Here is a 14,484-nt window from a genome sequence, read left to right on the forward strand (position 1 = left end):
CTATCTTTATGGCCCAGGATGCCTGCCTGGCAAAGCAACTGCTGTGTATGTGACATGTGAGGAAGAGAGGAATGGAACGGGGATGCAGGGGTGTAGATTGATCAAGAATCATATCAAAATAGTTTAAACCCAGTCAACGCAATGCTTTCATTGCTGACACAGATGGCTTACTCTATATTTGTTATAATTCCTCATAGCAATCCCACCTGATCACTACAGACGGCTGCCAGCACTTTATGCCGAAAATGAAGACACGGGTCCAGGAAGTACAGCATCCGGCTAATCCAGTCGATCTGCACATTGTGCAGTACCAGCCAGTCCATTCCCACCACTAGAGGAAACCGGGGCGTCGTGGCAATGTCAAAAGTTCGTGTCTCGCGGTGCTGCTGGAGGCACAGGACCAAGGGCTGAGTCTCCTGGGTCACGGTGCCTGAGTACAACAGCCGGCCATCGGTCGCCTCCACCTGGACAGGGTCTGATTTGTGCTGGAGTGGCACCTGATGTTGGGCAGCAAAGGTGGAGTTCATGTATGAGTGGGTAGCTACCGAGTCCACCAGGGCATGGGTGAGGATTCATGGCAGCCTGGGGGGTAAATACGCACTGGTACCATGAGATGGCATAGTTCAACCGGTGTAGGCCCACTAGGCAGTGCTTGGGTTCCCCAGTAGCTTGGGCCTTCAGCTACTGGGGTCGTCGGTTTCCCTGCGGCGAGCGCTTTTCAGGACAGACCCGAGCGTAGTGCCCGCTCCCACTGCAGTAGAGGCACAAGTTCCCTTCCCGACAACAAGCCTTTTCTGTGGGAGAGAGGCACAGCCACGCTGCCCCAAGCTGCATCAGCTCCTCCATCAACTTAGCCACCACCGTGGACTCACAGGTGATGGCTGGAGCTGGGAGCATGGAGTGCCTGTGGTCACGGGCCTGGCGACGATCCTCCAGACAGTCGTCTACCTGCAGGCCCCATTGGATGAGGGCGTCCAGAGTGGCTGGGCGATCTAACGTGGCCAATTGGTCTAGTATCTCACCCGAGAGCCCCTCGAGAAACTGGTCCCAGAGCGCGGAGTCATTCCAGGTCAGGTCCTGAGCCAACAGCTGAAACTCCGTGGCATAGGTGGTCACTGTGGACTTGCCCTGTCTCAACCGCCGGATTGCCCAAATGGCTTGACTCTCCTGAGGGTTGGCAAACACCGCTTCCAGGTGATTGCAGAACCTGGTATAGTCTGTCAACAGGGGCAAATCTTGCTGGGGCAGCGGCAGCGCCCATCTGGCCGCCCGGTCCTTCAGCAGGCTGATCAGAAAATGTACCTTGGTGCGGTAGTCGGGGAAGTTCTGGGCATATTCCTGGATGTACAGCTTGGCCTGGGCGAGAAACATGGGGAAGTTTGCTGGGGTTCCATCAAATTTATCCGGCAGAGCCACCAGGTACTTGCCAGTAGCTGGAGCGTTGGGACCAGGGGCCGGCAAGGAGTGCAGGGTGGCAGGTGCAAACTGTGCTGGGCCTGGGGCTAACCCGAGAAACGCAGTCCAGGACCGGTCCAGAATCCAAAGGTTCCGCTAGGAGTCAGTCCGACAGGACCAAGGCAGGACACGAGGCAGGAAACCAGGAAAGGACAGGTACAGGATCTCAGGCACGATCTGGCATACAGCAATGTTGCTCTCACAACCTGGGGCGGGGTCTGACAGCCTTTTATCTTTGTCGGGGTAATGGCAGGTCCTGATCCCCCAGCAACTCACCTCCCTGTTTCGCCCAGAGACGAGCACTCCTCCTGCAAGTACCCAGGTCTCTCCTTCTCTCAGACCTTAGTCTCTGCAGCTTGGGAGACGTTGGTGGGTTACTAGACCCAGGAGCCACCTCAGCCTCCCCTGACCCAACCAGTAGTGGAGCAGCTGTAAGTGATGGCCCAGCTGAAGGCAACGAGGCTCAGGCCCCTGTCTCAGCCCAGCTGGTGTTTGTTGCAGGGGAACCTGTGCAGACTGGGACTCTTCAGGATCAGGCCCCAGATGATGGTTCAGATGGTGCCTGAGGCAAAGGATCCGGTGCAGACTGAGACTCCTCTGGTTCCGAGCCCGAGTCCCAGGCCATCACAATGATAACAATAATGAGAGAAAGATGGAGACAGGGAGAGAGAGAGAGAGAGAGAGAGAGAGAGAGAGAGAGAGAGAGAGGCAGATGGTGATGTAGAGAGAGAGAGAGATTGAAAGAGAGAAAAAGAGAAAGGAGACATGGAGAGATAGAGGGATTAAAAGAGATAAAAAAGTGGGATCAAAACAGAGAGATGAAAAGAGCAAGAATGAGAGAGATAATAATAATAATAATAATAATAATAATTTATTATTTATACCCCGCCCATCTGGCTGGGCCTCCCCAGCCACTCTGGGCGGCTTCCAAAAGAATATTAAAATACTATGATACATCAAACATTAAAAGCATCCCTAAACAGGGCTGCCTTCAGATGTCTTCTAAAAGTCTGGTAGTTGTTGTTCTCTTTGACATCTGGTGGGAGGGCATTCCACAGGGAGGGCGCCACTACCGAGAAGGCCCTCTGCCTGGTTCCCTGTAACTTGACTTCTCGCAGTGAGGGAACCGCCAGAAGGCCCTCGGTGCTGGACCTCAGTGTCCGGGTAGAACGATGGGGGTGGAGACGCTCCTTCAGGTATACTGGACCGAGGCCGTTTAGGGCTTTAAAGGTCAGCACCAACACTTTGAATTGTGCTCGGAAACGTACTGGGAGCCAATGTAGGTCTTTCAAGACCGGTGTTATATGGTCTCGGTGGCCGCTCCCTGTCACCAGTCTGGCTGCTGCGTTCTGGATTAGTTGTCTGGATTAGACTGCTGCCGCTTCGCCGTGCGTGTGGGGAGGGCTTCCCCCTGCTAGCCCATTCTCCATCTTGGGCTTGGGGACGGGCCCCAGACTCCACCTCAGCACAAAAGACTCCAAGTAGGCCCGGGACACTGCTGCTGCCGCTTTGCCGGTGAGTCTTGGGGAGGACCGCTCCCCCTGCAAGCCCATTCTCCATCTTGGGCCTGGGGGCGGGCCCCAGACTCCATCTCAGCATATAAGGCTTCAAGGAGGCCTTGGAACACCACTGCTGCCGCTTCGCCGTGCGTGTGGGGAGGGCTTCCCCCTGCTAGCCCATTCTCCATCTTGGGCTTGGGGACGGGCCCCAGACTCCACCTCAGCACAAAAGACTCCAAGTAGGCCCGGGACACTGCTGCTGCCGCTTTGCCGGTGAGTCTTGGGGAGGACCGCTCCCCCTGCAAGCCCATTCTCCATCTTGGGCCTGGGGGCGGGCCCCAGACTCCATCTCGGCATATAAGGCTTCAAGGAGGCCTTGGAACACCACTGCTGCCGCTTCGCCGTGCGTGTGGGGAGGGCTTCCCCCTGCTAGCCCATTCTCCATCTTGGGCTTGGGGACGGGCCCCAGACTCCACCTCAGCACAAAAGACTCCAAGTAGGCCCGGGACACTGCTGCTGCCGCTTTGCCGGTGAGTCTTGGGGAGGACCGCTCCCCCTGCAAGCCCATTCTCCATCTTGGGCCTGGGGGCGGGCCCCAGACTCCATCTCAGCATATAAGGCTTCAAGGAGGCCTTGGAACACCACTGCTGCCGCTTCGCCGTGCGTGTGGGGAGGGCTTCCCCCTGCTAGCCCATTCTCCATCTTGGGCTTGGGGACGGGCCCCAGACTCCACCTCAGCACAAAAGACTCCAAGTAGGCCCGGGACACTGCTGCTGCCGCTTTGCCGGTGAGTCTTGGGGAGGACCGCTCCCCCTGCTAGCCCATTCTCCACCTTGGGCCTGGGGGCGGGCCCCAGACTCCATCTCAGCATATAAGGCTTCAAGGAGGCCTCGGAACACCACTGCTGCCGCTTCGCCGTGCATGTGGGGAGGGCTTCCCCCTGCAGGCCCACTCTCCATCAGGCCTTGGGGCGGGGCCTACGCTCATCACTGCCGCACCTTTGGGGACATTGGTGCTGCGGCAGCGGTTGTTTGAAGTGTTTTTATATGTTTTAAACTGTGTGGGTTTTTTGTTTTGTTTTGCTTTGTTGTACCACCATAAGCGGTGATTTTTATCCATGTATTTTTATTTTGTTTTGGTCTATTTTGGGTTGGGGTGGGGTGGTTGTGGAGTGGGGTGGGGATCGGCTTTATTTTCGTATAATTGTTTTTGTTTGTTTGCTTTTATATTCTGTAAATGGAGGTGAGCCTGAGGCTTGGGATTCCTACTGTGGAGGGGCAAGGGAGGTATGGCGGTGGGGGCAGATGTCATAGGCGAAGGGGATCGAGATACGGATATGCTCGTACCCCTTCCAATCTGCGCCCCATCCCGAGAGACGAGGGTAGGGTGAGCAAGGATTACTCACCTCCGTCACTGGTGTTGTGCAATGCCAGGTCTATAGGCAACAAAACCGCCACCCTGCGAGATTTCTTTACCTCGCAGGGGGTCGACCTGGCTTGTGTGACGGAGACCTGGGTGCGCGAAGGGGTAACTGTTACCTTACGAGAGATGGCGCCCCCGGGTTTCTCCGTCCTCCACCAGTCGCGGACTGTGGGCCGGGGGGGAGGGGTGGCGTTATTAATCCGGGAAGATTGTCCTTTCAGGGCTCTACCATCGCCATCGATCCCCGGCATTGAATGTGTTGGCCTAGTGTGGGGCTCCGAGGTGAGCTTGGCTGTCTGGCTGGTGTACCGGCCACCCAGCGCACCAGCAGCCACCCTGTCAGGCCTGCTGGAGGCGGTGGCCGGCTGGGCCTTGGAGTTCCCTAACCTATTGGTATTGGGGGACTTCAACATCCATGCTGATGCCACTCCCTCCTCGCAGGCTCTGGACCTGGTGTCTTCCATGGCGACACTAGGGCTCTCCCAGTTTGTTTCGGGCCCCACACATCAAGCAGGCCACACGCTGGATCTGATCTTTGGCATCGGTATAGATGTGATCATGTTTCCTTCGATGAAGGTGCCATGGTCTGATCACTATGCCCTGAAAGCCAGGATTGACGTTCCACCCCCACCCTGCTTGGGTGGCGAGCCAATTTGGGCTCGCCCGCAAAGGCTGATGGACCCTGATAGATTCCGTCAAGCCTTGCGGGACCTTTCTCCCCCTGGCGACTCATTGACTGAGCTTGTTGAGGCCTGGAATACCCAGCTCCTGGCAGCCATCAATGAGATCGCACCTAAGCGCCCTCTGCGACCCCGCAGAAACCGGGCTCCCTGGTTTACCGAGGAGCTCCGGAAAATGAAGCGGGACCTCAGACGGCTAGAGCGAGTATGGCGGGGTGCCCGTGACGGAGCCTCAAGAACATCTTATAGGGTTTTTATGAAAACCTATGAGATGGCAGTGAAGGCCGCTAAGAAGTCTTACTTCTCGGCCTCCATTGCATCCGCTAGCTCTCGCCCGGCGCAATTATTTAGTATAATTCGGTCTTTAACGTCCCTCGAAGGACAGCCAAATTTAAATAACAATTTGACACACAGCTGTGAGGCATTTGCGAGCTTTTTTGCGGAGAAGGTCTTGTTGCTCCGCCATGACCTCCCTGCCAATTTGGATACAATAAAGGAACTGGAGGCCCCTCGACTGTCCTCGGGTCCAGTATTGGACCACTTTGACCGGATATCCCCAGCCGATGTGGACAGACTCCTCCGAGCTGGAAAGCCCACCACATGTCCTCTCGACCCGTGCCCGTCCTGGCTGATTAGAGCGTGTCCAGACGAGGCGCGGGCCCCCCTGGGGGATATCATCAATCTGTCCCTTGGCACCGGGACATTCCCAGGGGAACTGAAGGAGGCAGTGGTGCGCCCGCTCTTAAAGAAAACATCATTAGATCCCTTAGATCTATCCAATTACCGCCCGGTTTCGAATCTTCCGTTCCTGGGTAAGGTGATTGAGAGAGCGGTTGCTGAACAGCTTGGTAGGTTTCTGGATGAAACATCGGCTCTGGATCCATTCCAGTCCGGCTTCCGCGCTGGTCATGGGACTGAGACGGCTCTGGTCGCCCTGACAGATGACCTCCGCAGGCAGCTGGATCGAGGCGGGTCGGGGCTGCTGATTCTTCTAGACCTGTCAGCAGCCTTCGACATGGTCGATCACGAACTCCTGGACCACCGCCTTGCCGACGTGGGGATCCAGGGCACAGTCCTTCAATGGCTGCGCTCGTTTCTCTCCGGTCGGGGACAGAGGGTGGCACTTGGGGGGGAATTGTCATCCCGCCACTCCTTGGTGTGTGGCGTGCCCCAGGGTGCAATACTCTCCCCAATGCTTTTTAACATCTTTATGCGCCCCCTCGCCCAGCTTGCCCGGAGTTTTGGGCTGGGCTGCCATCAGTATGCTGATGACACCCAACTCTATCTGTTGATGGACGGCCACCCGGACTCTGCCCCAGACACACTGATCAGATGCTTGGAGGCTGTGGCTGGATGGTTACGTGGGAGCCGGCTGAAGTTAAATCCTTCGAAGACAGAGGTCCTCTGGCTGGGACGGGACGACGGGGGGCTGAGGGGGCAACTCCCATCTCTTGCGGGGGTGCAATTAGTGCCAGCACCGTCCGTTAAGAGTTTGGGTGTAATCTTCGATACCTCCCTCTCTATGGAGGCGCAGATTGCAGCTATAACAAAGGCGGCATTCTTTCATCTCCGCCAAGCTAAGCAGTTGGCTCCTTACCTCTCACGCCCCGACCTAGCCACTGTGATCCACGCGACGGTCACCTCCAGACTGGATTATTGTAACTCGCTCTACGTGGGGCTGCCCTTGAGACTGACCCAGAAACTCCAGCGGGTGCAAAATGCTGCAGCGAGACTCCTTACGGGGTCTTCGCTTAGAGATCACATTCATCCGGTGCTATACCAGCTGCACTGGCTCCCGGTGGAGTACAGGATCAGGTTTAAGGTGCTGGTTTTAACCTTCAAAGCCCTATACGGCCTAGGGCCCTCGTACCTACGGGACCGCCTCTCCTGGTATGCCCCACAGAGGAACTTACGATCTTCAAATAAAAACATCTTGAAGGTCCCAAGCCACAGAGAGGTTAGGCTGGCCTCAACTAGAGCCAGGGCTTTTTCGGCTGCGGCTCCAACCTGGTGGAACGCTCTCTCACAAGAGACAAGGGCCCTGCAGGACTTGACATCTTTCCGCAGGGCCTGCAAGACAGAGCTGTTCCACCTGGCCTTTGGTCAGGGCGCAGCCTGACTCCCTCCTCTGGCAATCTTTACAAAACTTTAGTTTATGGTTGCCATCAATTTTGATTTTAATTCATTTTAATCCATTTTTATAATGTTTTATAATGTTGTACTGTTTTAGTGTTGTTAGCCGCCCTGAGCCCGGCTTCGGCTGGGGAGGGCGGGATATAAATAAAATTTATTATTATTATTATTATTATTGTAGTTTCCGGGTCACCTTCAAAGGTAGCCCCACGTAGAGTGCATTGCAGTAGTCCAAGCGGGAGATAACCAGAGCATGCACCACTCTGGCGAGGCAGTCCACAGGCAGATAGGGTCTCAGCCTGCGTACCAGATGGAGCTGGTACACAGCTGCCCTGGACACGGATTTAACCTGTGCCTCCATGGACAGCTGTGAGTCCAAAATGACTCCCAGGCTGCACACCTGGTCCTTCAGGGGCACAGGTACCCCATTCAGGACCAGGGAGTCCTCCACACCTGCCCGCCTCCTGTCCCCCAGAAACAGTACTTCTGTCTTGTCAGGATTCAATCTCAATCTGTTAGCCGCCATCCATCCTCCCCTGGTTTCTTTACCGTTTCCCACTGGACCCGGGTTCAAATCCTGATGCCTGTTTTCGGCAAATGACGCCAGGTGAGATCAAGCTTGTCGATGGCGTTGAGTCAGCGCTGAACAAGATCCCGCAGCCATAATACCAGCAGCTCTTTGTGGAAACTGTCTGGGTGTTGACCCTGTTGGCTGAGGTCAGCTTTGCTGGCACTGGCGTCAACAACATCATCAAGATGGCGGACGAAGCATTCTGCCAGGAGCAGGTGAGGGTGGACATCCTTGGGTGGGGCAGTCGATCAATCGCCCAAGCCCTGCAGCACCGTCCCCAGGGAAACGGAGCAGCGTTGCTTATGAAATTGGTTTTAGAAGTGGCATCACGGCACTGAATGCTGACATCTCACCCGTATTTTTGGCCAATTAACTTTATTGATTTTCTGCACCTGTTTGGGATGATTTATTGATTGATCACCCAGCCCCACAGCACATTTCCCGGAAAAACGGAGCAGCTATGCTGGTGATATTGGTGTTAGCAGTGGGATCACGGCACCGATTTCTGCTCTCTGGCCTTGACTCTTGTCTCCTCTTTCCTTTTCCACCCCAAATGCAGAAAGTCCTGGGTGCGGATGATGCCATGCTGGAGGGGACCCCACCACGGGCATTTGCATGTTGTTCTACGACAGCACCCCCAGCGGGCACTTCAGCACCATGACTTACCTGTCCAAAGCAGCCGTCACCTACCTGCAGGAGTTCCTCCCTGAAGCCGGCTGCAGCATGCAGTAGCCAAGAATGAAGGAATCTCTCAATAGTCTTTCTATCCTACCTTTGCCTTGCAAATTATGCAAATTATATGCAAATTAGGTTTCCCGATACAATTGAAGGGAGATTCATGTGCCAAGGAAGGTGATGGAAAGCCCCAAATAAAATGTATTCCTTTCCTTTTGGTTTTGAAATGATTTTGATGATTTCTATAAAATGTCCTTTTTATGTTTGAAATGATGATTTTGGAGATTGACAGTCTCCAATTAAATGCCTTAATTTCAGTTTCCGATTTGAAATGATTTTGCTTTTGAAACGACTTGGGGGAATGAAATCCTACCATGAAATGCTGTTAAGAGTCGCCTATTTAGATGTCTTGCAGCCATTTCCTGTCCACAGCTCTGTGTTCGAATCCTGTCTGCAGCTTCTTCGTTTCTCTGCTCTTCGATGGAAAACGCTTATTTTAAATTTCTCACACAAATCACAATTTTCTCTCCCCCACCCCCCGAGAAAAGCCACACACTTCCCCTCCTGATTCTTTTTTTGATTTTAGAAGTAAAAAAAATTGTTGCTTGGAGTTGATTGTAAATATGGGTAGATAGTTAGAAAGATGCAAATCAATAGAAATTATATAGCTAATTGAGAAATACATTATGATATATGATACATATGATATAATAGTGTGTGTGTGTGTGTGCGTTATATACCCGGAGATCTCAGGGTGGTTCATGGAAAATAATTATAAATATAAATGGTGTCAGGGCTGCCTCTAGGTCCCAGCTCACAGAGGACCAACGCCAGGCTGATATTATGTACAAAGGTCTTTATTGAAGTATAGTTTCCATTTTAAAGCCAGAACGTGCAACCCTACGTCTAGACTCTAGATCGGCGAAGTCCTATCTGAATCACTTCCCCTTCCGCACCAGTTTAAGATCCTAGCCCTGCTCCACCTTCTGCGCTGCTCTCTCCTCCTCTGGGTCCTCCTGCCCTCTGGGGCATTGCCCTTCCTGGACTCTTCCGACGCTGAGTCGCTTAGCTCCTCCCCTTGCCTCCGGCGTGCTTTAGGACCCGGTTCCCAATCCTCATTCTCTGCTGTCCCGCGCTCCTGTACATTTGAACTTGCCTCTCGCACCAACCCCGTGACCTTTCTCCTAACCGTTACACTACTTCTGTCACTGCTTCCCTCTTCCGTGACACTGGCCGGATCTGACCTCCCCTCCGTTGTACGACTCTCCGAGGAAGGCGTGGTCAGCTCTGCCTCGTCTTCTCTCCCTGGTGGGGGAAGTACTGGTCCCGATGCCTGGGACCCTTCCCCCCCACTCTGCTCTGGTGGGGAAGCTGGTCCTGATCTCCAACTACTACTCTGGGAGTCCCTGCTCCCCCCTTGCTCCTGGGGCGTTCCCCTTGGGACCCCCCTGCCCCTGGCCACTGGCGCTCCCTTCTGTGAATCTTCTGATTCGCTGGAGAGGCTTATGGAATCCCTCGGACCACTGTCTCCTCCTACACTGCCCTCTGATTCCTCGCCCTCGCTCTCCATTTCCCATCTTCCCTGTGCCTCTGCTCCTGAGCCCCTGACATCCATCCCCCCCTCGAAGCCCCCCCTTCCCCCCTCCCCTTCTCCCGGAGTGGGTTCTGGGTGCTCCAATGTTGTGGGGGTGAGTGCGGGGTACAGTTCTTCCCCCGTGGCGTGCCGCCAGCCGGATAAGTCCGGGAAGTCCTCCATGGTCTCGTCAACGGCGATCTCCTCTGCTTCCATCTCTTGGGAGGCGTGCTCGAAACCTGGATCTACCCCCAACTCGCCCGTGACCCCCTCTTCCCCTGTCGCTTGGGGTGACACTGCGTGCCATGGTCCTCTCAGCAGATCTCTGCGCCAGCCCACCTCAGGCTGATCCTCCCACCAATAAGATCCTCCCGTGCCAAACCCTGAGAGGGACCCCTCTGGGGAGCTGGTCTCCGGTGACGCCTCTTCAGCTGAAGAGAAACCCTGGAACGTGCTGGTGGAGAGTGTGGGTGTGAAAAGATATTCGTCGAAATAATCTGCCGGCATGGGTCTGTGCGGGAAAAGTGCATGGAATTTGTCCTTGAGCCATTGCTCCTCCACTGCATAGTCCGGTACCCACCTGTTGGCGCTGGCTGGGGTGTCTTCCCTGGCGAGGAGATATTCAATCCCTTCCTCCCCCCATCTCGAGTCTAAAATCTCTGTGGCCTCGTTGATCGGGTGCGCCCTCGGCGGCCCCCCCGTGTGGGTGCGTCTCTGAGCGGGCTGGGGGCAGTCCCTGGTGCCTGGAACCTGTGAGGTGCCTTGTAGGGCGTGAGCACCGATCTATGAAAGACCGGATGCATTCTGGATCCCTCCGGGAGTGTCAGCCGGAAGGCCACTGGGTTGATCTGTGCCTCGACTTGGTAAGGCCCTAGCTGCTTGTGTCCGAGCTTCTTCTTGGCCAACGATCTGGCCGGGACTGCCTGGGCTGCTAACCAGACCCAGTCCCCCACCCGGATGTCCTCCCCAACTCTCCTGTGTCGGTCTGCCTGCATTTTTTAAGCGTGTTTAGCTAGCTCCAACTGCCTTCGGAGCTGTTCGTGGACCTCCTGCAACTCCGCTGCCAAGTTCTCAGCTCCCTGCAGTTCCCCCTCCCCCACTTTCTCTAAACCCGGGAAGGTCCTGGGATGCCGCCCATTGTTGGCGAAAAACGGTGTCACCCCCGTGGACACGTGTTTTGTGTTGTTGTAGGCAAACTCGGCCAGCGGCAGATAGTCCACCCAGGTCGAGGGCTGCTGGTTCGCGTAGCATCTCAGGTACTGCTGCATGATGGCGTTGACCCTCTCCGCTTGTCCGTTGGTCTGCGGGTGTCTCGCCGACGATAGGTTGACCTTGACGTTCAGGATGCCCATCAGCTTCTGCCAGAAACTCGAGATGAACTGGCGCCCCCGGTCGGACAGGATAGACCGTGGTAGGCCGTGCACCTTGAACACGTGGTCTATGAACATCTTGGCTGTCCGTTCCGCTGTGGCCACCTTCGCCAAGGAATGAAGTGGGCCATCTTGGTGAACAAGTCTACTACCACGAGTACCGCTGTCTTGCCTCGCGAGCTGGGCAGATCTGTGACAAAGTCCAGGGCCACTTTCTCCCACGGCTCGAGGGGCGTCTGTAGCGGTTCCAGCAATCCCGCCGGCGGCTTGTGCACCGGTTTGGCCCTTTGGCATGTGTCGCACCTCGTGACGTAATCCGCGACTTCCCCCCTCATCTTGGGCCACCAAAAGTCTCTGGCTACTAGTTCCACCGTCTTCTCTTTGCCGAAGTGCCCAGCGCTGGGTGCGTCGTGTAACTGCTGCAGTACCTTCGCGCGGAGGTCTCCCGGCACGTAGAGGGCCCCTTTGCGGATGAGCAGTCCGTCGCGTATCTGAAACTCGTCGTCCTTCGCCTTGCCGCTTCGCACCTCCTCCATCTTGGATCGTGCAAAGGAGTCTGTCTGCAGCGCGCGACGTACTGCGTCCAGGTCCACCGTGGCTGAGGCGCATGCCCACGCTTCCGGTGCGAAAATGTGCTTGGCTGCCGCTGGTGCCTCTGCCTCGAGATACTGCGGCTTCCTGGACAGCGCATCCGCCATGATGTTGCTGTCTCCTGGGATGTATTCTATCCTGAAGTCGAAATCTGCAAAGAACTCCGCCCAGCGAATGTGTCTCTGGTTTAGGAACCTCGCCGTGCGCCAGTACTCCAAGTTCTTATGGTCCGTGCGGACCTGCACTGTGTGTTTGGCTCCGATGAGGAAGTGCCGCCACGCCTTGAATGCTGCATGAACGGCCAGCAACTCTCTGTCCCAGATGGTGTAGTTCTGCTCCGACTTGCTGAGCTTCCTGGAGTAGAAAGCGCACGGCCTCCAGTCCCCTTGGTGGTCTCGCTGCAACAGGACCGCCCCCACGGCTCTGTCTGAGGCGTCCGTCTCAACCCTCATGGGTTTGCTGGGGTTCACATGTAGTAGTTGTTCTTCGGACGCGAAGAGACGCTTGAGCTTTTGAAAGGACTGCTCCGCCTGCTCCGTCCAGATGAACTTCTTCTTCTTGGAGCTGAGGGTGTCGGTGATGGCCGCCGTCTGCATAGCGAAACCCTTGATAAACTTGCGATAAAAGTTGGCAAAGCCGACAAACTTCTGGACCTCCTTCCGATTGCGCGGGCTCTTCCAGTCCAGCACCGAGCGGACCTTGGCGCTGTCCATGGCGAGTCCCTTGTCGGACAGCTTGTAGCCCAGGAAATCCACCTCCGTCACGTCGAACTGGCACTTCTCCAGCTTGGCATAAAGCCTGTGCTCTCTCAGCCTCTGCAGGACTTCCTTGACATCTCTCTCGTGGGCCTCCTGCGACTCCGAGAAGATCAGGATGTCGTCCAGGAAGCAGACGCACTTCTTGTAGAGGAGACCCGCTAAGACGTGGTGCATGAAGGCTTGAAAACAGTGGGAGCCATTTTGTAATCCAAAAGGCATAACTCTATATTCATAGGTGCCTAGCGGCGTAAACATGGCCGTCTTCCACTCATCGCCCTCCCGCACGCGTATGAGATTGTACGCTCCGCGTAGATCCAACTTGGTAAAGATGCGACCCTTCCTCACCGTCGCCAGGAGGTCATCGATCTTGGGCATGGGGAAGGCTGTGGGCTTGGTTTTCGAATTCAAAATTCTGAAATCAACTACAAGCCTCTTTGGGGGCGTGTCTTTTTTCTTCACAAAAAACACGGGGCTGCCCCCCACTGCTTTGGACTCCCGGATGAATCCCCGCTTCAAGTTGAGGTCTATGAACTCCCTGAGTTACTGCAGTTCATCTTCAGACATGGAATACAGTTTTCCCGTCGGCAGCGTCGCCCCCGGCAGGAGGTCAATCTTGCAGTCGTATGGTCTGTGGGGGGGTAGCTTGTCTGCCTCCTTCTCGCAGAAAACCTCCAAAAAGTCTCTGTACTTGTCGGGTACCGCTTGCAGCATGCCCAAGTGTAACTGTGGCCCATCTTCCGGCCCCTCATCTTCCTGGGTGGGCAGTATGCAGTTTGCTGCGCAGTAGGAGGAGCTGAAAGTCAATTGGCGCTGGTACCATGCTAATGCCGGACTGTGCCGGTCCAGCCAACTCATGCCCAACACTATGGGTGTGTCTGACAGGTGGGTAACATTGAAGCTGATGACTTCGCGGTGGTTTCCAATTCGCATCACCATTGGTGGTGTTTGCTGTAGCACTTGTCCCCCCAGTAGCTCTCTGCCGTCGACTGTCACTACTTTCAGGGGCATCGTGGCAGGCAGGAGCGCTATGCCATGTTGCGTGATGAAATCCACTCCTATAAAGTCTGCATTGCTGCCAGAGTCAATGGTAATAGGCACTTCCATGATGAGGCCATTGGGAAGCTGGAGCGCTGCGGTGAGCTGCACCACTGGTTTGGGTGGGAGGGGGTCTGTGGGCTGTAAGATCTCTGGGGACTGCTTCACTGACTCGTTTGGCTGGGCCCCAGTGCCTATGATTCCAGCCAGACTCCGTCGTTTCCCTGCTGTGGTACATTCTGCTGAACTGCTTCTGTAATCGTCGCTGAGGCTGCAGTGTGCTTGTGCAGCCTCTGGGGACACTCTTTCGCCATGTGCTGAGCACTGTCGCAGATGTAACACTTCCTGTTCCCTCTAGGCTTCATTTTGACTGCTCCCGGCGTTAGGGCTCTGGCTGCTGACTGAGCCTTGGCACCACCTATCTCCATCGGCTCCTCTCCCCCTCCCAGCGGAGGCGTGGATTGAGCGCGCGTTGTGTCCCTTGGAAAGAAAGGAGGTGCTCTTGCTGGCGCGCGTCCCCAACGCCCTTCGTCTTTGCTCCAGGAACGTTGTTCCAGACGCACCCCAATCGTCAGCCCCCTCTGGACCACTTCTTGAGTGCTTTGGGGTCTCTCCCCCCTTGCGATTTCGTCTTTCACAGCCCCATTCAGCCCCTCCCAAAAAAGGTCCCTGACGGCAGCTGAATTTTTCTCCCATCCCAGTGCGTTGACCAATGCAAAAAA

At 55.5% G+C, this 14,484-nt stretch overlaps 1 protein-coding gene across 1 annotated transcript in view; it reads right to left on the reverse strand.

Moving 5' to 3' along the window:
- Positions 1-681: 681 nt before the first annotated feature.
- Positions 682-14,484, reverse strand: part of LOC309333176 (uncharacterized protein) — a gene marked incomplete at its 3' end in the record, with an annotated part of 262,123 nt that continues 248,320 nt past the window's right edge. Inside the window, exon 3 of the mRNA XM_081846576.1 lies at positions 682-1,433. Coding sequence (XP_081702702.1) covers positions 682-1,433 — 752 coding nt within the window. The remainder of the gene's footprint in view (positions 1,434-14,484) is intronic.

The sequence above is a fragment of the Podarcis erhardii genome, assembly GCF_964252035.2.
Source record: "Podarcis erhardii genome assembly, chromosome: W".
Classification (NCBI taxonomy): Eukaryota; Metazoa; Chordata; class Lepidosauria; order Squamata; family Lacertidae; genus Podarcis; species Podarcis erhardii.